This window comes from Aulonocara stuartgranti, assembly GCF_965226115.1.
Source record: "Aulonocara stuartgranti genome assembly, chromosome: 3".
Taxonomy (NCBI): domain Eukaryota; kingdom Metazoa; phylum Chordata; class Actinopteri; order Cichliformes; family Cichlidae; genus Aulonocara; species Aulonocara stuartgranti.
Window position 1 is genome coordinate 79,735,220 of NC_138941.1, and position 26,179 is coordinate 79,761,398.

At 41.8% G+C, this 26,179-nt stretch overlaps 1 protein-coding gene and 1 pseudogene across 2 annotated transcripts; one reads left to right on the forward strand and one right to left on the reverse strand.

Annotated features, from left to right (window-relative positions):
- The first annotated feature begins 424 nt into the window (after positions 1–424).
- Positions 425–2,014, forward strand: LOC309703218 (serine protease 27-like; annotated as a pseudogene). Its single transcript, XR_014280847.1, has 3 exons — positions 425–677; positions 836–867; positions 1,328–2,014. The product of XR_014280847.1 is annotated as a serine protease 27-like (transcript).
- Positions 2,015–5,304: 3,290 nt separating this feature from the next.
- LOC309702920 (protein NLRC3-like) lies at positions 5,305–24,586 on the reverse strand. Its single transcript, XM_082527564.1, has 10 exons — positions 24,131–24,586; positions 22,789–22,929; positions 20,510–20,588; positions 20,160–20,352; positions 18,262–20,041; positions 16,067–16,237; positions 14,400–14,573; positions 12,048–12,224; positions 6,361–6,534; positions 5,305–5,854 (listed from the first exon to the last, which is right to left on the reverse strand). The coding sequence occupies exons 1-10, from the start codon at positions 24,172–24,174 to the stop codon at positions 5,839–5,841; spliced, it is 2,949 nt and encodes a 982-aa protein (XP_082383690.1). The 5' UTR covers positions 24,175–24,586; the 3' UTR covers positions 5,305–5,838.
- Positions 24,587–26,179: the final 1,593 nt, after the last annotated feature.

Genomic DNA, 26,179 nt, shown 5'->3' on the forward strand with positions numbered 1-26,179 from the left:
AGTGCTCATGTTAAAGGGCTGTTTCATGTTTCTTTCATCACAATATGACCGACTGAGCGCTGCCTTCTCCTCCAATCAGAGATCTGAAAATGAACATTTATAGCAGCCATTTAAAAGCTGTAGCTGCAAACATAGAGAGCAGTTTGACAGCTGCTGCTGTTCAGAATGTGGCAGCTGCACGTTTGAGTTCACAAACTGAATTTAAACACTGAAGTGTGTTTTAGTTGTTACACAGTGTCACAGTCTAATGAAGGACAAGTCTCTGCTACATCACCCGTGTTCCTCTGTTAGAATTGGGTTAGGGGGTTCTGACATAAACGGTAGTAACCAGACCAAAAAGCAGCGCACATTTCGGTGCTTTATTTCAGTGCTTTTCTTTTCCCTGAGCTGTGACACACTTTAGATTCCAGCCAATCAAGTGTGAAGGGATTTCAGTAGCAGGGTGGTCTATCTGGGCCGCAACAGCCACTCAGGTCCAAACCCAAATGAAGTGAATTGCACAGTGGTAAACATCACCTGCCATCCTGGATTCAACTCGTCGACTCGTGAGAACGACATTTGTCTTCTGAAGCTGTCGGCTCCTGTCAATTTCACAGACTACATTCGGCCGATCTGCTTAGCCTCACAAAACAGCACCTTCAACAATGAGGCCAGCAGCTGGGCCATCGGCTTTGATGGTAAATCATAAAATATTTATTGTATTTTACAGCATTGTGTTGGAGTCTTTAGAAAAGCCTGATGTTTAAATTCTCTACAACTAGCAATAACCTGCAGGAGGCAAACGTACCAATAGTGGGAAACAGTGAGTGCAAAGCCAGATATCCATGGGTCCCAGACAGCATCATCTGTACTGGAGGGTCATGTTTGGTGAGCACAAGTTTATTTCTTATAATCTGTTGTTGACAGTCACTGAGATAATCTCACCTTTAGTCACACTTTGGTTTACTTGTTTTGCTGTAATTGACCATAAATATTCATATTCGTGTTTATCAAAGGTTGTTTTTTCTAAAGCCTCTAATTTATTTGATGAAACTGATTCCTTTAAACGAGCTGCCTGAAACTTTCTGTCTGTGGAATCGTCACTTTCATTGCACCAAAGCAGCTGAAGTGGATTCACAGTGGTTCATGTTTCCTAAGTGGACAGACTGATATCCATGAAGTGTTACTGACTGTGTTATACTGGGACGATCAATTTATTTGTTACTTAATTTATTTCAGCAGTTTGTAACAAAACTACCAACAAAGTTCAAACTTTAGTGGGTGACAAAGGTCGACCTCTAAGAGTTACACATCTGTCCTGATAACTTTCATCACTGTCTTTCCACAGTTTAGTGTTGGGGCACCACTGAGGACTCAGAGTGGATCCGTCTGGCTGCAGAGTGGAGTTTTCATTTTTGTTGGATGCTCTGCACGTCCTACAACCTACACTCCTGTGTCCCAGTACCAGCAATGGATCAGCGACACAGTTACCTTCCCCTCCCCAGACAGTTCATTACAAACCACTGCTCCTCCCACTGCTTCTACCACCACTCCTTCCAGCGCTGCTCCCACTGCCCCTCCCACTGCCCCTCCCACCGCTCCTCCCACCACTCCTCCCACTGCTCCTCCCACCGCTCCTCCCACTTCCCCGACATGTGTGGGTGTGTTTTGAAGTGGTGAAAACCTGATCCACTTCACTCACTTCACCTCACTGTGTGTTCTCGTTGTGTTGCTCCATGTGTTTGCTGCAACTGTTGGAAACTAGATCAACACATTTACTCAAGTTCAAGTTCAAACATGAAGAACTTTACCTGACATGTTACTTTATAACTTTAGGAACCTTTGATTTCACCGTATTTATGGACATCAGGAGGGTTTTCTTATTAGCACAGTTATTATTTTTATGTGATTATTTTCTCTACACATCTGTCTGTATTTGCTTTACTGTCATTATGAAATGAAGCCTTCTTACATAATTCTGAGGAGTGAGATGTTGTTATCACACACTTATTTCTGTTGTTTGCTCAAATTCTTAAACTAATCTATTAAAATCTTTGAAATCTTCTTTTGTGGTGGAATGTTTTGTATATTTCCCATCTGTCCTCAGACTGTGGTTAAAGGTAACTACACTGCCTGTACCACATGCAAAGAAGGCACGAAGTAGCACTAGCAGGTCTAACAAGGCCACTACTTGTGCTACACCAGTGCTACACGGACACTGAGGGAGTTCTCTCACACACAGGTAAGTGAACATGTCTCGTTCCTCGCCCACTTAGAATAAGACACTGCCGAGACAGAGAGTGTAGTGGTAAAGAGAACGGCAGAGACGCTGAATTTAATCCTTTAAATTGATTTCATTCCTTAAACACAGGTTTGCAGGGTCGGAGCAGATATACCTGAGAGGAGGATGGCTGAGCTGTTTTGAGAGATGATGTGACTAAACTTTTTCTTTTAATTTCCTAAGCTTGGGTGAAGCATTTTGAGTTTGACGCATGAGATGTGTCAAAGAGAGGGATTTAAGGTTTAATGGGTTTTAGGATTATGTTATAACTTTTGGGGGTTTTGATAATTTAGATATGGTAAAACTGAGGCAGAAATTGTTATTTTTATGTTAAGGTTAAAGGATTAAAGTGAACTGAATCCTGTTTAGAAGATAAAATGCTGGTGTTCATAAGAAGCTGTTTACAAAACTTAAAGGGAAACTGTGGGAATAAAAGATATGCTTTGAGGAAAACTAGTGAAGATTGTAGGAGTAGAAAATGTTTGATTTCTTTTTGATTTCTAGAAGAAGTGGTTATAATGTAGGCTTACACATACAGATATTACGTAGATTTATTTCTAGGGTAGAGGAGAGAGCTTGTTATGAGAATGTTACAAGTGTCGCTGACCCAAATGAATAACATTGAAGATTATATACGTAAAAATGATTTTGTATACACATTGCGATTGTGCTCATTTAGAGTTGTTGCTTGGTCTACAGAGGGTCTTAAGCTTTGTTTGGCGCAATGTCCAGACAATCTATTGTGTAAGAGACTTAGAGCATAGAAGGCCGCACATGCTTACAAACACATAGGATCTATAAACTTGCAAGGCCAAAGGCCTGACATTCATTTAGCTTATAAGTGAATTTGAGCTGGTCTAGCAACAAGTGACAGGAAAGAGGAACTGAATAGGAGTTTCTTGCTTTAAAGAAGGACCTAAGGAAGGAAAGCATATATTTTGGTTAAGTCTGATAAAGTATAATGAAAAGGAGCAAAATGAAATAAAAATGCTATATCAAAAAAAGGGTTATGACACAGGAAATGTGAGTTTTAAAATGAAGTTAGTGTTAACACTGTCACAATCAGCAGGGCTGACTGTGTGTAGAGCGAAGGGTGGACCCAAATGCAGACGGAAACAAAATGTGAAACATGACTTGAATAACAGAAAACGAGCCGTTTATTGAGGCTGGCAAAATAACTGTAAACAAAAGGCAAAATGCAAGGCTAACAATAAACTAAACTGGGTGAGCCAAATTAACTTAAAAACCTACAGGAACATGGACTTGACATGAGGAGACTTGACATGAGGAGACTTGACATGAGGAGACTTGACATGAGGAGACTTGACATGAGGAGACTTGACGCAACTTCTTGGCTTGCAAACACAGCAGACGATCTGACAATGACACACTGAAAACACAGGACTTAAATACACAGGAGGTGATTAGGGGAAGTGGGAGCACATGGAGGAACAGCTGACTGACATGAGCTTAATGACAGGACAGGGGAAGTGAAACTAAATACAATGAACAAAGAACACACGACTCCTTCAAAATAAAACAGGAAACACTGAAACTAGACATGACAACACAAGCTTAACAGACCTAACATGTGATGAACGATACAAGAACTCAAACATAGAAACCAAGGAAACAATAAATAATAACTGCCTTTCCTTAACTAAAGCTAAATAGGAATGACACAAACTAATCACATATCTAAAATGAGACAAATACAAAATGAACTCAGAGCGCTGGCCTGTGACAAACACACAGGAGTTGTTTTTAGGCAGCTTTTGGCTATGATAAAATTTACGCATGAGTAATTGCTTATATGTTTAAACTTAATTGATTAAAATGGTTGTTTTCTCTCTGATCTTTTAGTAGAATAGGCGCTTATAATGATTTTCTTGTGATTTTCTTGTGAAAGGTGACTTTAGGTCAGAGGCACTTGCAACAGTGACAGTTTTGTGTACAGGATGTTGATGATCAGATAAGGGAGAATAGATTGGGCAACAGGAAACATATGCAGGGATGTGAAAGCAGCGCTTTAAGATTCTTTGCTGCCACTGTGAATACGAATGTGGTCTTTGCCTAATTAAATAAAGGTTACACTGACTCACTGCTTCCTCTTCTGGTACAAACTGGCATTACATGAAGTACAGCCCAAAATCAGTTTACAACACTTTACAGCACATTTCATGCTGCAAACACGAGAAATTCACATTTTGAAATGTTCTCCTCCTGAAAGAGAAACTCTTACGAATACATGTCCCAGAAGGCCGGTCTCCACAATCCCCGTCCATGACTTTTAGTCCCAAATCCTGACAACAGCGCACACACACACACTGTGGTTGTGATGATGTCACAAACACACACCTGGGGAGTCCAGTGTGCTCTAAGCAGGAAGCAACAATGAGGTCATGGGACTTTGACCTCCTCATTAATACAAAACACATGAAGGAAGAAATTATCTGTAGAGACCAAACCAGTTTGAGTCTATGGGGACTGAGTCACTGCTGCCTCTGCTGGATGTCAGAAGAACTGCAGGGATCACCTTCATTGTTGTTTTTGTCTTCATCTGATCACTGAGCGCATTTGGACTTATTTCACTGTTCAGGACATTTTTGATGTGTCTTAATGTCACGCTAGGAGTGACAGGAAGTGACCTATACCCTGCTTGATAAAATAAAAGCTCTTTTTAATCGGAGTGCAGCATCGAGTCTGTGAAACTTCAGGACTATTGATCAGGTTCAGTTAATCAATCACAAGCTGTTTGTGGACAGAGTGGTGCTGGAGCAAAGATCACGGGTTCATTTAAAGGTCAAATGTGAGTCTCCTGTGTTAAAAGCCGCCTCACTGCCCAGTTAAACAGCAAAGATTAAAAATGAGTCAAAGGTTTCAGTCACAGACGAGAAGCTCGTGTTGTGTCTTTTCTCCCAGCTGTTCTTCATCTCACCTCAATTCTCCGATCCGTGTTTCCAGGTATTTCTGAGGCTGCTTTAAAGGTCTGGATCAGATCCACAAGAGAGAAAAGCAGGAACAGATACAGTCCAAGTCATTCATTTGATTCCAGTCAACACATTTATTGATCATTAGTATCCACATTAAAAATTAAGCACTGATTCATCCACTAAGGCTCAAACTGCACAGACACATGAAAACATGATATTTATCTTATAAAACATGATGTTTATTATTCAAAGGTGTTTGGAAGCCTTTCCAGGTGAGTTTGATCCAGGAGGGTCTGAAGCCAGAGTGAGACAGAGACTGTGCAGAGACTGTAGAAGGACAGAGCAGCAGCAGAGCAGTCCAGATACACTGATGATCCTGTCAGATCCAGAGGGACACACAGGGCTGATGCTGGAGTCTACATTGTGTCTGACAGTGGAGCTGTTCTCAGAGCAGTTCACTCTGCAGCACTGACAGTCATCTGCACTTCATTCCTCTTTCAATCACTGCTGGATGAAGCTCTCCTCTCCTCCTCCCAGTAACATGGCCCAGTCAGAGCGTCTCTACACACAAGCTGCTGCTGCTGCTTCAACCTCTCTGGATCATCAGGACACAGCTGCTCCTCTCTCAGCAACACACCATCCTATTTACAACCAGCTCCACCTGCAGAGAGAAGGAAGAGCAGAGGAGATAAACGAGTGTTTCCAGAGACTCTTCATCAGCTGTCAGTGATGCAGCACATCCAGTATAAAGAGCAGCAGGGACGTCAGTGCTGGGACTGTACTAGGACTCATTGTTGCTTCACTTTTTCTAATCTTTGGATTTTTATTGAAGTTGATGAAAATGTTTTTGACTCCTAGTTTGAGTTTGGACTTTCATTCATTAGAAGAACCTTGGTGTTTCCACTCTGAGCTCTGTAGGAACCCCAACAATCCAGATGGACGGTTCCAGCTGTTAACTGGTGGAATACCAGCCAAACATCTGCTCTGCACAAAAGGCAGAAACAGGAAGTGTTTGTGTCCAATCCTGAAGGCTGTCACCATTCTCCTCCCACAGCTTCACTGAGAAGCTGCAGCTTTACAGGAAACACTGCATCTTTGTTTCATACTGACTGTGTTTAGTACAATACTGCTGACAGCACCACCCACTCACTCCATCACTCTACTGACCTCAGAGTCTCCAATCTGTAGTCTGGACTCTCCTTAAGATCACACAGCTGCTTCACGTCTGGATCCTTCAGGTTGTTTCCTCTCAGGTCCAGGTCTCTCAGATGGGAGGGGTTGGACTTTAGCGCTGCTGCCAGATAATCACAGCTTATCTTTGACAAACCACAGTTCCACAATCTGCATAAAGAATTAAAGAAAGTTTATTAGACAAAGTGCTTGAAATCATTCAGTGTTTCATCATCTGTTCAGAGCTGAAGAAGGTTCAGAATGTAGAAGTGTAATAAAATGGAAACTCCAAACAGCTGAAGCCAGCAGGAAACAGCTTCAAACAAGAAACTGTGCAGAGTTTTCAGACCATATGCCCCAATGCAGCCAGTTGGATTTTGGAGTTTTGAATCTCTGTTCTGTGACTAAGTCCTTGAATCATTTCTTCCAGTCGGTCCCACAAGACAGACTAAGTGTTGGACATGTGTTGTGGCTCCATCTTGGGAGCTTCTAAATGTGATGTGATGGCCGCTCTGGGTCTGTCAGATCACAGTACTGAAGAGAGCTAAAACTGGGCACACAGTGGTTCTAGACTTGACCCGAGATTGTCTGAAACTGACTGGGAGATTTTTACACATGTTCCACTCCTCCTTGGAACAACAGGAAGTCCTAATCATATGGAAACAAAGGTTAAGTGTCTTATGGCATTCAGTGATGATGGTGCTGTGGCCCCACCACCTCCACCTCTTTTGAAAGGAACTAACTGTAATCTGAAGCTTCAAATGGAACTAAGACTTCCTCCACTAGGTGGCAGTGTCTGGTGAGAAAGTGCTAGTGTAGCTGGTCTGTAGTCAAAAACAGGAAAATGCAGGATTTGGGCTGAAATGACAAAAAACAAACTAAAAACCAGCAACAAACAACTTAAACATAAACAATCACAAAGAAAGAACAATACAGTATCCACATCTGAACCAAAGAGTAAAACAGTGAAATGTGGATTATTAAATATTAGGTCTCTCTCCTCCAAGTCTCTGCTAGTACATGACTTAATAATTGATCAACAAATTGATTTACTCTGCCGTACAGAAACCTGGTTGCAGCAGGATGATTATGTTAGTTTAAATGAATCAACACCCCCGAGCCATTCTAACTACCAGAAATCCCGAAGCACAGGCCGAGGGGGCGGTGTGGCAGCAATTTTTCACACCAGCCTATTAATTAATGAAAGACCCAGACAGACTTTTAATTCATTTGAAAGCCTGATGCTTAACATTGTCCACCCCAGCTGTAAAACTCAGAAACCAGTCTTACTTGTTATCATCTATCGTCCACCTGGGCCTTACACAGAGTTTCTGTCTGATTTCTCAGACTTTATATCTAATTTAGTTCTGAGCTCAGATAAAATAATTATTGTGGGTGATTTTAACATCCATGTAGATGCTAAAAATGACAGCCTCAACATGGCATTTAATCTGTTATTAGACTCAATTGGTTTCTCTCAAAATGTAAAAGAACCCACCCACCACTTTAATCACACTCTAGATCTTGTTTTAACATATGGCATAGAAACTGAACATTTAACAGTGTTTCCTGAAAACCCTCTCCTGTCTGATCATTTCCTGATAACATTTACATTTACAATAATTGATTACACAGCGGTGAAGAGTAGACTTTATCAAAGTAGATGTCTTTCTGAAAGCACTGTAACTAAGTTTAAGAATATAATCCACCCACTGTTATCATCTCCAATGCCCTGTACCAACACAGAGCAGAGCAGCTATCTGAACGCTACCCCAACAGAGGTCGATTTTCTTGTTAATAATTTCACCTCCTCACTACGTACGACTCTGGATACTGTAGCTCCTGTGAAAACTAAGGCCTCAAATCAGAAGTACCTGACTCCGTGGTATAATTCTCAAACACGTACCCTAAAGTAGATGACTCGTAATCTGGAGAGGAAATGGCGTGTCACAAATCTAGAGGATCATCATTTAGCCTGGAGAAATAGTTTGCTGCTTTATAAGAAAGCCCTCCGCAAAGCCAGAACATCTTACTATTCATCACTGATTGAAGAAAATAAGAACAACCCCAGGTTTCTCTTCAGCACTGTAGCCAGGCTGACAAAAAGTCAGAGCTCTTTTGAGCCAACCATCCCTTTAACGTTAACTAGTAATGACTTCATGAACTTCTTCACAAATAAAATTTTTATCATTAGAGAAAAAATGACCAATAATCATCCCACAGATGTAATATTATCTACAGTTACTCTTAGTACCATTGATGTTAAGTTAGACTCTTTTTCTCCAATTGATCTTTCTGAGTTAACTTCAATAATTACTTCCTCCAAACCATCAACGTGTCTTTTAGACCCCATTCCTACAAAACTGCTCAAAGAAGTCCTGCCATTAATTAATTCTTCGATCTTAAATATGATCAACCTATCTCTAATAATCGGCTATGTACCACAGGCCTTCAAGCTGGCTGTAGTTAAACCTTTACTCAAAAAGCATCTCTAGACCCAGCAGTCTTAGCTAATTATAGGCCAATCTCCAACCTTCCTTTCATATCAAACATCCTTGAAAGAGTAGTTGTCAAACAGCTAACAGATCATCTGCAGAGGTTTATTTGAAGAGTTTCAGTCAGGTTTCAGAGCTCAGCACAGCACAGAAACAGCTTTAGTGAAGGTTACAAATGATCTTCTTATGGCCTCTGACAGTGGACTCATCTCTGTGCTTGTCCTGCTAGACCTCAGTGCAGCGTTCGATACTGTTGATCATAATATCCTATTAGAGCGATTAGAACATGCTGTAGGTATTACAGGTACTGTGCTGCAGTGGTTTGTATCATATCTATCTAATAGACTCCAGTTTGTGCATGTAAATGGAGAGTCCTCTTCACACACTGAGGTTAATTATGGAGTTCCACAGGGTTCAGTGCTAGGACCAATTCTGTTTACATTATACATGCTTCCCTTAGGCAGCATCATTAGAAGACATAGCATACATTTTCACTGCTATGCAGATGACACCCAGCTCTATCTGTCCATGAAGCCAGATAACACACACCAATTAGTTAAACTGCAGGAATGTCTTAAAGACATAAAGACCTGGATGGCCGCTAACTTTCTGCTTCTTAATTCAGATAAAACTGAGGTTATTGTACTCGGCCCTGAAAATCTTAGAAATATGGTATCTAACCAGATTCTTACTCTGGATGGCATTACCTTGGCCTCCAGTAACGCGGTGAGGAACCTTGGAGTCATTTTTGACCAGGACATGTCCTTCAACGCACATATTAAACAAATATGTAAGACTGCTTTCTTCCATTTGCGCAACATCTCTAAAATTAGAAATATCCTGTCTCAGAGTGACGCTGAAAAACTAGTTCATGCATTTATTACTTCCAGGCTGGACTACTGTAATTCATTATTATCAGGATGTCCAAAAAACTCCCTGAAAAGCCTTCAGCTAATCCAAAATGCTGCAGCAAGAGTCCTGACAGGGACTAGAAAGAGAGAGCATATTTCTCCTGTTTTGGCTTCCCTTCATTGGCTTCCTGTTAAATCCAGAATTGAATTCAAAATCCTGCTCCTCACATACAAGGTCTTAAATAATCAGGCCCCATCTTATCTTAATGACCTTGTAGTACCATATCACCCTATTAGAGCGCTCCGCTCTTGCTCTGCAGGCCTACTTGTTGTTCCTAGAGTATTTAAAAGTAGAATGGGAGGGAGAGCCTTCAGTTTTCAGGCCCCTCTTCTGTGGAACCAGCTTCCAGTTTGGATTCAGGAGACAGACACTATCTCTACTTTCAAGATTAGGCTTAAAACTTTCCTTTTTGCTAAAGCATATAGTTAGGGCTGGACCAGGTGACCCTGAATCCTCCCTTAGTTATGCTGCAATAGATGTAGTCTGCCGGGGATTCCCATGATGCATTGAGTTTTTCCTTTCCAGTCACCTTTCTCACTCACTATGTATTAATAGACCTCTCTGCATTGACTCATATCTGTTATTAACCTCTGTCTCTCTTCCACAGCATGTCTTTATCCTGTCTTCTTTCTCTCACCCCAACCGGTCGCAGCAGATGGCTGCCCCTCCCTGAGCCTGGTTCTGCCGGAGGTTTCTTCCTGTTAAAAGGGAGTTTTTCCTTCCCACTGTCGCCAAAGTGCTTGCTCATAGGGGGTCATATGATTGTTGGGTTTTTCTCTGTATCTATGAAGCGCCTTGAGGCGACTTTTGTTGTGATTTGGCGCTATATAAATAAAATTGAATTGAATTGAAATGGCGAAAAGTGGCAGAGCAAGAAGGTTGTAGGTTGAAGCTTGTTGGCCTTTCTTTGGAGGTTGGATGTTTCCCGTCAGTCCAATGAAACGCTGCTTAGGTTCATTGGTGCTTCTACATTGGCTGTAGGTGTGGATGTGAGAGAGTGCTTCTCTGTCTCTCTCTGTTTGCCCTGTGATGGACTGCTCCCCTGCGTAGGTGGACCACGCATCTTGCCCGATGACAGCTAGAGCACAGGCTCTAGGCAGCACGGTGGCACAGTGATTAGCACTGTTGCTGCACAGCAAGAAGGTCCTGAGTTCAATTCTACCATCAGGCCGGGGTCTTTCTGTGTGCAGTTTGCATGTTCTCCCCGTGTTTGCGTGGGTTCTCTCCGGGTACTCCGGCTTCCTCCCACCGTCCAAAGACATGCAGCTTGTGGGGATAGGTTAATTGGATAATCCACATTGCCACTAGGTGTGAATGTGCGAGTGAATGTGAGTGCGAATGGTTGTCTGTCCCTGTGTGTTGGCCCTGCGACAGACTGGCGACCTGTCCAGGGTGTACCCCGCCTCTCGCCCTGTGACAGCTGGGATAGGCTCCAGCGCCCCCCGCAACCCTGAAAAGGATAAGCGGAAGCGAATGGATGGATGGATGGATTTGTGGCCTGAAATTCCCCAGTTAGCAGTTTGGTAGATAACTATGACATGGTAATCACATCCAGCAGCTGTATTCTAACTGTAAGCTGAGCCGTGCTAAGCCAAAGCACTGGCACTTTTTAATATACAAATTACAACATTTAATAGAAACTTATTGGTCAGCATATTATTAGCCTGCTGTTAACTTCATTCCACAGAAAACTGAGAGAATATAACAGAGTTGATAAAGAATAAAGAGAAATGTGCTGATTTAAAGCCTTTGAAGTGCTTAAGATGATCTCTGTCCACTTATGCCCACTCATTCATTAAGTTATGTAAGCTATCTAATGCAGCTTTGATCGTCACAGTCTGCCTTATGAAACTCATTCTAACCCTGAATGTCAGAGTGCTCCTCCTTCTCTTTTCCCATCATTCATGCTGGCAGTGGAGGAGATTTGGATTTTGGATTGTGTTTTGGATGATGTGTGTATGTTTGTGTTGGACTGCTGTTTGTAAAGCAAATTGCCATTTTGGTTTGGATTTCAGTGTCACTCAGACTTTAAGGTGGAATGAAGAGTTTTAGAGTTTCACAGTGAATTATCCAGTGGAGGATTTTTCTTGTTCTCAGAAGGTTTGAAATGTGAACATTGTTCTGCTGCAGTCAATGGACTAAACCAGAGAAGAAGAAGACAGACTTTACCATGAAGATCCTCAGTGTGGATCAGTATCAGCCTTATGTCTGCAGTTTAGTGTCAGCACAACTTTCACATCATATTCATCTCAGCACAAGTAAAACATGGTGAATGACCTCAGAGTTTCAAGTCCACATCCTGGTCTCTCCAGAAAACCACACAGCTGCTTCACTCCTGAATCCCGCAGCTCATTGTTCTCACTCAGGTCCAGCTCTCTTAGATTAGAGGGGTTGGACTTCAGCGCTGCTGCCAGATAATCACAGCTGATGTCTGACAAACCACAGCTCATCAATCTGTATAAAGAAGGACAGATTTAAGTTTTTTAGACAAAGTGTGTGCTTGAAGCCATTCAGTATTTCATAATCTGTTCAGAGCTGAAGAAGGTTCAGATGTAGAAGTTTAGAAAAAGGAAACTCCAAACAATTTAAGTCAACTGTAAGCAGCTTCAAACAAACACAAGAGAAAAAAAAATCTGAATTTTTCACATTAAAGTTGTACATTTATCATAAAAACATGAAGAGTGATTAAGCTTTAATGCATGAAATTAAAAAACAAACAGAGTACAAAACAAAGAAAACAAATTCAGGAGGCCGACTATGAGATGCCGTAAGGGACGTTATTACTGAAACGCTCTCACACACATTACTGAGAAACCAAGGCATTTCAGTTGAACAGAAAGGCATTTCAGTTGAACAGGAAGTTGTTTCTTGACAAGGAAACTGAAGGAAAAAGTGGTAGATTTCAAACAAACCACTACACAGATGTCTACTCAGCAACCTGCTAGGAGCCTAAGTGAAGCAGCTGCATTACTTAACAATATATAAGCCTCAGCATAAGTCAAAATTTAGAATAGCAGATGGAATTATTCTTGTTTTTTTGGGATATGTGCTTTTTGTCTTTTTTAGCAAAGAAAGAAAATATCTTAAAATCATTATTAAAACCAGGAAGAGAAGGCTTAGCGTTCCTCCATTTAGCACAATGGATGTGATATTTACTCAATGTAACCATACTGTTGTAACTATGACATATTTTGTCTTTGAAGAAACTACTAATAAATCTATTATTGCATTTTCATCACACAGCTGACATTTCCCTGGCAATAAATTTGGGAGCGCTGATGAGAAATTATTGTATATCATAACATTTTTAATCAAATGAAGCAGAGGCAGTGGGACCAGTTCACAAAATTTGTTATATTCTCTTTGAGAACAGTTTAGACAATATTTTTCTGAAAAGTATGTCTAACTCAGAATGACACCGTTATCATCAACAAATCTGTTATGAATATTGTCATGGTTCGGCTGTGTGCAGGCAGGCAGAGAGGAAGGACCCAGAATAACCAGCTTTATTGCAGGGGTGACTGAACAGAAAACTAACTATACTGGAAAATAACTAAACTGGCATGCAGGCAAACAGAACACACGGGAAGGTAAGAGGGTGAACAGACGTTAACGACGCGACACTGACACAAAGACACACTGGGCTTAAATACACTGAGGCAGTAATCAAGGGATGAGAGACAGGAGGGGAACACACCTAGGGGAAATCACAACTGATGAGGCAGGGGGAAACGTAAATTGAACACACTCACATAAGACAAGGACCTTCAGAATAAAACAGGAAACTAACAGACATAGAGGACCAGACGAGACACCATGGACAGACAGAGGGACATACGGGCAGAGGAGGCTAAGTACAGGAAAAACCTAAACTAAACATGAGGGCAAGATAACAAAACCTAAACCAGAAATAATAATAATAATAATAATAATAATAATAATAATAATAATAATCATCATCATCATCATCATCAGATAGCTAAAGAATCAGAACATAATTATAATCAAAACAGTATCGCCAGAGAATAAGAAATAATCCATAATGCAAAAATAAACCAAAACATAAGAAACTCAAAATGCTGGGTCGAACCAACCCAGGACCACGACAAATATAATCTTTTTGTTTAAACCAGTCGCTCTTGAAAATTGATTTTTGATTGAGTGTAATTACCCTATGATTCCATAAGGTTTAATTATGGGGAGAAGTTGTGGGTATATCTCATTATCTCAGATTTTAACCATTTAATTCTAAGGGTGCCAACCATAAATTCTAATTCTGGAGTTTTGAACCACCTTTATTGTATTCCTTCACAAGCTGAGATGTTTCAACGTAATGGGTTTTATTCCTCCACAAAAATTCAAAAAAGGCTACTTATGTTTATTTGTATCAGGACAAGCAGGGAAGCCATGGACATCTGGACAGTCTATCAGGCTGCCTGAGTCCCCTCACCCATATCAGCCCAGAACTCTGCATTAACTACTGAGTAAGACTTAGAGGATCAGAGATAAAAAGTCTACAAAGAATGGATCAAGACTTCCTGTATAAGGCTCTGTGGACCTATGATCGGCAGTGTCGGGACAACTTTCACATCATATTCATCGCAGCACAACTAAAGCATGGTGACTGACCTCAGAGTTCCAAATCGGCATCGCGGATTCTCCAGAAGAACACACAGCTGCTTCACTCCTATATCCCGCAGCTTGTTGAAGCTCAGGTCCAGGAGTCTCATAAGGTAGGGGTTGTACTTTAGCGCTGCTGCCAGATAATCACAGCTGATGTCTGACAACCCACAGCTCCCCAATCTGTATAAAGAATGAAAGATGTAATTTTATTAGACAAAGTGTGTTCTTGAAATCATTCAGTGTTTCACAAACCACTAAGAGCTGAAGAAGGTTCAGAATGTAGAAGTTTAGAAAATGGAAACTTAAAACAGCTGAAGCCAACAGGAAGCAGCTTCAAACAAACACAACAAGAGAAAAAACTCCGAATGTTTGACATTAAAGTTGTACTTTTATCATACAAATATGAAAAAGACTTGAAAAAATTTGTTTTACATTCCAGAAGCCTCATAGATTCACTTTTAAAGGTGAAGTTGGAAAGGAATAGACATATTCGAAGTCCAACCACACCTTTTTCCAGTCACATTATTAAAACAGACAAACTACAAGCTCATTGTCAGTCCAACGAGTCATTTTCTGACCTAGACTAACAACACTGGTCGTCATGTGCAGCTGGCTGTGAGACCAGTGCTCAGGGACCGTCTACAGAGTGCTACACTGAAAGAAAATCACATACAAATTTGCTTCCCGCACTTTCACACAAACATCTATTGTCATTATTTTTACCAAACTCTGTGGAGTCCTTTATTGGAAATTCAAATGGGATTCAAATGGTCAGACAAAAGAGGGTGATGAGGAAATTTGATTAAATGTTGTCATTTTCCTTATATACCAAAGATAATGATTGACAAATGTGTTTTTACAAACTCAGTGATGGACTTTGATCAACAGGATAACCCTGATTGTTAAGGGCATTTTAAGATAAGATAAGATAAGATAAGATAAGATAAGATAAGATAAGATGAACTGTATTTATCCCAAGGGAAATTCTTTTGTCACAAACACTCCTCTTTCAATGGAGCAGCAGCAGTCCATCTGCATCTTAAGGATAAAGGTCACTCTTTCGAGGATGCCAATGTTCACATTTTGGACAGAGAGGACAGATGGTTTGAAAGAGTGAAAGAAGCCATTTATGTCCTCTGTGAGCGACCACCTTTGAACAGAGGCGGTGGCTTATGACACCAACTCTCTGCCATCTATAATCCAGTTTTGAGATCCCTTCCCAGACGCCTTAACGCCCACTCAAATCCTGGGCCATCTGACCTCAGGAAATCGCATGATAGGGTGGGGCCAGGTTTCACAATGTGCTCACCCGAAACCCTGACTGATTGTGACCCACACCCGTTTTCACACCTTGGCTCATGTGATTAGGTAGAGGATCTTCAGGGGGTCCTTTTGTCCCTCTTTGGGGGGTTACTCCCGCTGGGTTTAAATCTAGCCCCCACCGCCATTTGACCTTAGAAGTGAAGAAGCTTCTCGGATGAGAGGTGAAACGTCTTCAAGCAACTTAAAGAAGTCCAGAAGCCTTTCTTTCAAGGCTCCTTAGACTACGATGACCTGGATGACTGAGAACCTTCACAAATATACTCACTTGCAAATTCCAGAAAGGTGGTTGTTTATAGAATAATATTATTCGGACTTTAAATGCTCAGCAGTGGGAATGTTTGGATGCTGACCTGAGAGTTTCTAGTATACAATGTGGACTCCGCAGTGCAGCAGACAGAAGCTTCATGCCTGAATCCTGCAGGTTGTTGTTACTCAGGTCCAGATCTTTCAGATAGGAGTGTGAGTTGAGAACTGAGGACAGAGCATCACAGCTTCTCTCTGAGAGGTAACAGTGACTCAGTCTGAAAAACAAATGAATTGATTAAATCAGTCAAATGAAACATTTTTTTAAAACCCAGCAATACAATTAATGGTTATCTAAATAGCTTCATGAAAACACAACTATCCCTCTATATCAGCATTTACTCTTTGTAAGCTCCACCTGCTCCACCTTCTGTTTCAGAAGACATGAAAACACACTGTAAATGTAGTAGAAACATTATTGATGGGAAATGTAATCTTCTCAGAGCCATTTGTACATTTTAGAGCCTGATATTGAAATGTAAGTGTGGACAGCAGGGACATTCACAGCAGAAAAGATATAAGAAGATGCCTGTGTTCAGTAAATATTACTATCGTGCCATCAAGAAATACCAAAGGTAGGTAAAACTCTGGTTGTTGCAGCCATCCAGCCATCCATACTTTGTACTACTGTGCTGCAGGTTGTGGCTACATCCACACTATCCTGGATAGATTTGAGAATGGTGTTTTCGTTCACTTATTCACTTTCTGGCTCTTTTAAAATGTCGTGGTTGAGGAAATGTCAAGGAAAAGCACTACGTTTTTTAAATGGACTAACAATGAGTGAATGAAAAAGTACAAAGTTGCAAAAGCGAGTGAGAGTTAAAGAATTTTAAGAAAAGCTATCTGGAGCATCTATAGACTGATATTTATCTTTAATAGGGTTGTCAGAATTGAGAGGAAACAAAAAGACTGCTGTATAATGCCCTCCACTATCTTAGTTTAATTGGTCACATGACTGCATCATATGACTAACATGCGTCATCATTTTAGAAAGTCTCCCTTTTCGCTGTCCACACTGACGCGAAAGCACAGTTTTCAAATGTATCCATTTTTGAAATGCCCATTTCCCTTCTTTTCCTATGTCTTGTGCTTTTATTTCAGTGAACTGAGGATCTGCCGGCGGCCGTGGGACCTCAGATGGTGGGTCGTTTTCAACACTTCCTTTGTTGTAAAGCACCGGGTGAATAGACTGTAGTGGGGGGTCTTTTGTGTGGTTTTCTTTTTGGTCCCTTCTGCTGGTAAGGCCCAGTTGTCTGTTTATTTTAATTTTAATTTGGGACACAGTTTTAGATGACACTGCATTCAGTGCTCTGTCATTGTTGATTTTTCATCTTATTTTATATTAATAAATAAAATTGTGTTAATATTTGAGCGGACCTCAGTGTGCATTTCTGAACCTGTGCAAATGTTGTTGTTTTTTAAATTACATTTCATTTCTAAACGATTTTGTATTTCCTAGAGTGGCGTTGTCATTTTATTACTTTGTTTATAACCCCGCCGACCACTTGGGGCGATCGTGGCTCAAGAGATGGGAGTTCGCCTTGTAATTGGAAGGTTGCTGGTTCGAGCCCCAGCTTGGACAGTCTCGGTCGTTGTGTCCTTTGGGCAAGACACTTCACCCGTTGCCTACTGGTGGTGGTCAGAGGGCCCGGTGGCGCCAGTGTCCGGCAGCCTCGCCTCTGTCAGTGCGCCCCAGGGCAGCTGTGGCTACAATGTAGCTGCCATCACCAGTGTGTGAATGGGTGGATGACTGAATGTAGTGTAAAGTGCTTTGGGGTCCTTAGGGACTAGAAAAGCGCTATACAAATACAGACCATTTACCATTGGTCACATAAGGATATTTCTATGGCTGCAATGAATCCCTGAGTAATTCAAATGCTTTGTTTAATGAAATCCACCAAGCATGTAAAAGCAAGAGTTTCCCTAACATTTACGACTAAAAATAGACCTGCAGTAGAAATGTATCTAGGAGCATGTATGTGAATATAAAGTATTGTAACATTAGGCACGTACAGCCCTGGTGTTTAAACAAAGACTGATAACACAACAGCAGCAGTGATGATCACAGTTTATGTAGGATTCAACGTCTTGAGCACACTGATGAGTTCTTGAGCCATCAAAGAGGTTTCAGTTGTATTGGAAAAAATTTCAAGACTTTAGGATATGAATTCATAGAAAGATAGAAAGAATTACTAAATTTATTTCACCAATAAATTAAACACAAGAGTGCAAATGTACTTACAGAGCCTTGTTGGAGGCTTTGACAACTGGCAGCAGCCTCAGAAGAGCCTCCTCTGAAGCAGAGTATTTCTTCAGGTCAAACACATCCAGATCTTTTTCTGATGACATTAAGATGAAGACGAGAGCTGACCACTGAGCAGGAGACAGTTTATCTGTTGAGAGACTTCCTGATCTCAGGGACTGTTGGATCTCCTCCACTAGAGAATGATCATTCAGTTCATTCAGACAGTGGAACAGATTGATGCTTTTCTCTGCAGACAGATTCTCACTGAGCTTCTTCTTGATGTACTGGACTGTTTCCTGATTGGTCTGTGAGTTACTTCCTGTCTGTGTCAGCAGACCTCGTAGGAGAGTCTGATTGGCCTGCAGTGAAAGACCCAGGAGGAAGCGGAGGAACAAGTCCAGGTGTCCATTTGGACTCTGTAAGGCCTTGTTCACAGCACTCTGGTGGAGAGATGGTTTAAACCACCAGGAGGTTGTTTGTTGTTCTTCCAGCAGATTGAGTCCAGAGTTGATGAAGGTCAGATGGGCATGAAGAGCAGCCAGAAACTCCTGAACACTCAGATGGATGAAGCAGAACACCTTGTCCTGGTACAGTCCTCTCTCCTCTTTAAAGATCTGTGTGAACACTCCTGAGTACACTGAGGCTGCTCTGATATCGATGCCACACTCTGTCAGGTCTGATTCATAGAAGATTGGGTTTCCTTTCTGCAGCTGATGAAAAGCCAGTTTTCCCAGAGACTCCATCATCTTCCTGCTCTCTGGACTCCAGTGTGGATCTGTCTCAGCTCCTCCATCATACTTGACCTTCTTCACTTTGGCCTGAACCACCAGGAAGTGGATGTACATCTCAGTCAGGGTCTTGGGCAGCTGTCCTCCCTCTCTGGTTTCCAGCACATCCTCCAGAACTGTAGCAGTGATCCAGCAGAAGACTGGGATGTGGCACATGATGTGGAGGCTTCGTGATGTCTTGATGTGAGAGATGATCCTGCTGGCCTGCTTCTCGTCGCTCACTTTCTTCTTGAAGTACTCCTCCTTCTGTGGGTCAGTGAAGCCTCGGACCTCTGTCACCATGCCAACACAGTCAGAAGGGATCTGATTGGCTGCTGCAGGTCGTGTGGTTATCCAGAGGCGAGCAGAGGGAAGCAGTTTCCCCCTGATGAGGTTTATCAGCAGCGCATCCAATGAGGTGGACTTTCTAGGGTCAGTTAGGATTGTAGTTTTGTGGAAGTCCAGAGGAGGTCGACACTCATCCAGACCATCAAAGATGAACACAACCTGGAAGTCTTCAAAGCTGCAGATTCCTGCTTCTTTGGTTTCAGTAAAGAAGTGATGAACAAGTCCCACCAAGCTGAACTTTTCCTCTTTCAGCACATTCAGCTCTCTGAAAGTGAATGGAAATATGAACTGGATGTCCTGGTTGGCTTTGTCTTCAGCCCAGTCCAGGCTGTATTTCTGTGTTAAGACTGTTTTCCCAATGCCAGCCACTCCCTTTGTCAGCACTGTTCTGATTGGTTCATCCATTCCAGGTGAGCCTTTAAAGATGTCTTCTTGTCTGATTGTTGTTTCTGGTCTGTCTGGTTTCCTGGATGCTGTTTCAATCTGTCTGACCTCATGTTCATCATTGACCTCTGCAGTCCCTCCCTCTGTGATGTAGAGCTCTGTGTAGATCTGATTCAGGAGGGTTGGGTTTCCTGCTTTAGCGATGCCCTCAAACACACACTGGAACTTCTTCTTCAGCCTATATTTAAGGCTACGATGATGAGCGGCAGCAGAAAGTCCTAAATGGAAAAAAAAAGTTTGTGTTTTACACAATACGCATGATAAGAAATTACTTAACACATGGAGACATTAGTAAATATTATCCATCATATTACATATTTTTAGAAATTGTTTTACTGTCAGCCATCTCTTCCTGCTTCATTCTCCCCAGGAAGTCCACTGTGATCTTCACAAATGCCTCTCTGCTGCTCCTCTTCTCCTCATCATCATCCCTGTGACTCTCTAAGCATTCTGGGTAATCTGGACTCAGAACCTTCTGGATCTTCTTCAGCTCGTCCTTCACAAAAGTGATGATGTTGTCCTCCAGCAGCTGGAACAGAATACTTTATGAGCGACCCAATCAGACTGAAATCATGGAGCCAAACATCAGATCCATGTTGGACACACTGACGATCCACTGGTCTACAAAGAGCAGCATGGAGACGACTGTGAATAGATGTAAAAGTAGTTGTTGTACATGTACAGACCATAAATATGGAGTTCAGGTCTGTTTGATGCTGCTGGGCAGACTGACCACTGGGAACCTCTGAGCTCTGCTGGTCCACTCTGTGGAGAAATGATGAAGAATTTCTGGAATTTTTAAAAAAAAAGATTTAATGTTTTTTTTTTTTTAGTTCAAATTTTAGTTGTTAGTTTTTTATGGACTGTGGGGGCAGACTTTTTAATCCCATGTATCATATCATTTTAGTATAGCAAGATACTTCTGACACCAATTGTATGCATGCATGTCGAATGTTATCACAAGTAGGCCCCAGGTTTTATTGCACCTTCACAGAGAGTACATTATAGACTTGAAGATCTCCAGACACCCTACTCTTAGGGAGGTGATGGATGGTCGTAACTTTAACCTACTCTGCTTGTTGGGTTTGGCGTAACTCACCTGCCTGCCTCCCTGCCAGGTTCTTTACAGTGAGAGAACTTGGTCTGGTTTAGCCTCACACGGACCTTACTTCCCCCCATGCCTATCTTCCACCTGTAAAATTAAGATTAATGCCTCTTGCTTCCCCCTTTCTTCCTTTGGACTCTGCTGCCACACTCCTAGTGTGACTCAGGTTTTCATGTTATGTGACTTTTACTGAAATTGTTGTAGTCGAGATTAGTGCTTCACAGTTCTGCTTTTGTTCACAGCATACTACAGTAATACTCTGGTATAGTATCTAGTAATTTTGAAGTTTTTGCCCGTCATAGTGAGTTAATTTAATTTCTTAGCCCCTGAGCGTGGTGCATTGTGTTAGTGTTTTAGTTGGAGCCAACTCCAGAGTTTAGGTGTATTTCCACTCACCTTCAGTTCATGTTTAGTATGTGTGTTCTGGTTTTGGTCGAGTGAATGCTCGTGCGAGTTGCTCCCACTATTCATCGCTAACCATGTCGCTACTTTTATTGCTATTGGTGCTCTTTACTCCTGCTACTTGTACCTTGTTACCTGCTACTTGCCCCCTTGGTTTTGCTACCCTTTTCTCCTGTTACTGTTATCACCACTCACTGCTATCCTCTCCCGGCATCCCAGCTACTCCCTCCAATGGATTCCTGTTCTATTCGTGTCCATACGGCCCATCTGTGTCTCTGCTCCTGTTCATGATGTGGCCTCCCAGGATTTATGCACTGTCTGTGTGGGCCTGGATCCTTGTGTCATCGATCCTTCAACCCTGTACTGAAATCCATCAATACACAGCTGATGAGCTCCTTCGACTCTGCTTTTCCCTGGCTGCTCCACCGCCTGCTGTTCTTCACCTCCATGCGGATATTGTTTTCCTCTCTTGCCGAAGTTACATCCATGGTATTTTAATCAAGATAATTCTAAGCAACTACAATCTCTCTGGTCCACCTCTTGCCACCCTTCACAGAACCCTGGCAGGGCTGTTGACCACAATGTTTTGGCTAACCTGACCAGGTCGCCTAGCACTCTCACACAGTCTGACAGTACTTGCGTCAACTTCGGCCTGCTTAACATCCGTTCGCTCACGAACAAAGGTCATCTTGTCCAGGATCTCCTAAAGGACCGTCAGTTTTACTTTTTCTATTTGCCGGAGACGTGGCAACAGCCCAACGACTTTTCACATCTGGAAGACCAAAGGTGTGAAAACAGCTGTCTATTGCCTATTGTTACTGTAAGAGGTATTTAACTGAGGGCCACGCTAGGCTCAGTGAGGGATTTCGCCGATCATCTGCCCTGCGATGGCTTTTCTCTGCGCATCAAGCTTGGGTTTCGGGGTTTTCTTTTTTTATTAAAGGATCTTAGCTACCACTCACAATAAAGTACGCTTTCTTCTTCTTCTTCTTCTTCTTCACTGTTTGTCTGCAGGCTTTATTTAGATGGAAAACTCCCACAACAGGACTTACTCCTTCCAACTGCACAGCTGACAAACTACCATTCTCTGATCACCTGCTTCTTTCTTTTAATGTCCAAATGACTTTTTCCATAATCAAGAACGCTCACACTATTTCTTTTCAGAATATCAAGAAAATAAATCTTGATATTCTTTCCTCTGCTTTTTCTAGCTGATGTCTCTCAACAACCTGTCTATTCAAGATGAGCACCTCTGTTCTTTAAAGGCAAACATGAACCCACTCAGGTCACACTTTCCCCACAGATATGATCATCACTGTCCTCAAACAGCAAATGACCAAGTCGAACATTTGGATCTTTTCTCTTTCATTGTTTTCTTTGTGAAAATCTCGGGATGTTTCAGGTCACGTTTATGCAGGAAAACAAAAACATGTAAAGGAGTCATCACAGTTCTCTGACCTCGTTGGTCCAGGTTCAGCACTGAAGTATGGAGGTTCATCTTTGGACCGGTCACTCCTCACAGAGGGACAACTGGATCCTGCAGACTCTGCTCTGTCCTCCTCTTCCTTCATCATCATCTTCTTGTGGACTTCAGTCGGTCTGAGAGGTAAACCACAAACACTCAGTGAGTTGACATTAACAGGAGTAACTGAGTTACAGTCAGTGACCTCTGACCTGTCATGTAACCTAGAAACCAGGTCAACATGTCTGTAGGTTCTCAGTCATCCAGGTCATGGTTATCTAAGGAGCTTGAAACGAAAAGAGACTTCTTTAAGTTTCTTGAAGATGTTTCATCTGAGAAGCTTCTGCAGTTCTAAAACCAAATGGTGGAGAGTCCCAGATATTTAAACCCTCGAGGGAAAGAGAGGGGCGCTGACCCACTTGTGATGAGGCACATGATCAATAGTGGGTTTTACTGACTCTCACTAGCTCTGCTTTGACAGTGACAACCATCACTGAGCAGCATATGAAAGACAATTGTGCAAAATAACTGCATGTTGTGGGTCAATGTTTGTTCATGTTAGATGTATTTCCTCTTGGTTGTAATCGGTGTTGGTCATTGCTCAAAAAGTAATTAGCCTGACTGCTCATCACTTTGTGACCTGTTCAATTTCAGTAGCCTTTCAGTTTATCATGGTGCTGGTCTGGTGTCAGCATTTACTCAGCTTTAACCCTCTGGGGTCCAGGGTATAACTGTCAATTTTTACCTACTTTTGATTTGACCTCTATATTTCACCTTTAAAAACTGTTTGCTTTGCCTTGTTTAGTATCTTTTTTTTTTCAGCACAACATAAAGTGTTTGAATTTACAGTTAGTTTTTCATTTTGACTAACTGTACTGGCACAACTGATATAAAATCAGACAAAAAAACATAAAATCCGATTAGGCAAAATGTGATATTTTTTACTGTACAAACCCCAAACATGTTTAAGAGCATTATGAAGTCATTGAAAGAGTAGTTCAAAAATGAAGATTCACAGGGCTTTTACTTTGAAATCCAAAATAAGATGGCGTTGATAATGACAGGGCACAATTAGGGTACAAGGCTGTGTCATATAGATCTAACATTAGAGTTTGTAAAAAAAAAGAAGCCTAAATTATATGTTATTATGTTCTTAACATATCTGTTAATTCACTCGAAGTTGGCTTTTATTTTGAAATCCGGTTTCCACATCCATTCCCGTAATACTTTGAATACACAGGGAACGTAAAACAAACTGGAGGCTGGCTTGACACAAGTACACAGCTAATGTTAGCCAGGAAAACATCCCACACTGACTTTAATACAAACAATACAAACTTCTTTCTCAGGAGACTGAAAAGATTCGGCATGAGCCCCCGCATCCTCAGGACCTTCTATCACTGTGCCATTGAGAGCATCCTCACTGGATGCATCACCACCTGGTATGGCAACAGCACCGCCTACAACTGCAAAGCTCTCCAGCGAGTAGTGCGGTGCTCTGAACGGATAATTGGAGGTGAGCTTCCCTCCCTCCAAGACATCTACAGGAAGCGGTGCCTGAGGAAAGCGGGGAGGATCATCAAGGACTCCAGTCACCCCAGCCATAAACTGTTCAGACTGCTTCCATCAGGAAGGAGGTTCTGCAGCATCCGGTCCCGTACCAGCAGACTGAGAGACAGCTTCTTCCATCAGGCCATCAGACTGCTGAACACTTCATAGACACCTCAGCTTCACTACTGGAACTTCAACATTATGCACTCCATACTGTACAGTAATGCCACTGTTTTGCACATGTCTCACTCTGTATATTTTATATAATTATTATTGTTTACTCTATTTAATTTGTAAAAATGTGTATACACACACACACACACACACACACACACACACACACACGTAGAAAAACATTTAGTATACACATCCAGAAATGCATATACTATTATATATTGTACATATATTTATTAGTTTCAGATGTAGCCATTCTTGTATTTTGCTTGTTTACGTTATTGTATTTTGCACAACTCTGTTGCTTGTGAAGCTCGCACACAAGAATTTCACTCACATGTGCTGTACCAATGTACCTGCACATGTGATGTGACAATAAAAGTGATTTGATTTGATTTGAAACACACACAGTTTGTTGTGTGAATAAATCCAACATGAGCTGAACAAACAGTAAAGTTCCTAAAGACAAACTGTTAAAGGAGGAAACGAAGCAAACTTACAGTTTCTTCACACCAACAACAAGCTCCACTCCACGAAGTTCAGGAAGTGAAAGTAAACTTTGAGCCTAATGCGGCGTTTGCGGACAGTCGGAAGCATCAAAACGCTGTGCTGCGTTCAGATAAACCTCGGAAATTCCTAAACCTCTTGCAGGTCGTGATTTAGTTTTCCCGTTTAAAACACAAACATATGTCATCACTTTGTTGTTCTTCTTCCTGCAGCATTTGAATGTTTCAGTACTAAACTGATGTTTCTTCAAAGCTCATTTCAACCTGTTGAAGTAATGAATAAAAAGGGCAGACTGAGTGTGAGAGCCAAAGTGAATCTTTTGTGTCTTTGTAGTGGTAGCGTAGGTGTTTAGATTTCCCTGCACCTCAGGTGATTGCATGAGGGCGTGGTCCTATTCTCAAATGATATAAGTTCATAGATGCTGTGACGGAGTTACACCGTCCCGAGCCGCCGACAGCTGATCTGGGCGCATACACGCACCACCACCATTAGTTTTTACAATTACCGTGGCTGCGGCGACCGGGCAGATAAACAAAAAGGGGTGAGAGGTATATTTTGAGCAGCGCAGAGGGTGGCCAGCATATTTTCCCACTTACCTTCAATAAAGCCGGTAGCGGAGACTCGCTGTGATCGCCGATTATACGGGGGTTATGCAAGCCGATGGTATGGTGTTCCGCTTGAAGGGTCACGTGAACTGCATTATTCTTTTGGTTTGTTTGGTGTTATTGTGAAACACTGTAGGCTGCCTGGAAGTGGCCATAAATGTCTGTATATACATATATGTATTGTAGGAATACAGCGGGAAATAAGCTGAGGGGGAAAGACGGTTTGATAAAAGAAATAATAAAGAGATGACTATTACGCCTAGTGGGAGGGGCTATGGGGTATAAGAGAAGGCGGTCAGGGCCCACCTGTTGTCTTTTTTCCAGTGAGCTGTTACAGAGAGGGTAACATGCAGACTGTGTTTTGTATATGGATGTTTGTTGTGCTGACTTAAGTCAGTTCTATTTTCTTTGTAAATAACTTTTTGTGCACCTGGGAAGCCGGCAGAATAAATAAATTATCCACACTGAATGCTTTCCGATAGTGATGGCCAAATGAAGCTTTCCGAAGCACTGAAGCTTGTATTGAAAAACGGTTCATTACTCGAAGCTT

What these genes read in the sequence shown, in the direction of transcription:
- LOC309702920 (XM_082527564.1), bottom strand. Translation starts at nt 24,174, where the DNA reads ATGCGGGGGCTCATGCCGAATCTTTTCAGTCTCCTGAGAAAGAA. An exon ending in GCTGAACCTGGACCAACGAG is followed by an intron (nt 20,589 to 22,788) that starts GTCAGAGAACTG and finishes ATTTCTCCACAG; the next exon opens with AGTGGACCAGCAGAGCTCAG. An exon ending in TGTGGACTTGAAACTCTGAG is followed by an intron (nt 6,535 to 12,047) that starts GTCATTCACCAT and finishes TTCTTTATGCAG; the next exon opens with ATTGTGGAACTGTGGTTTGT.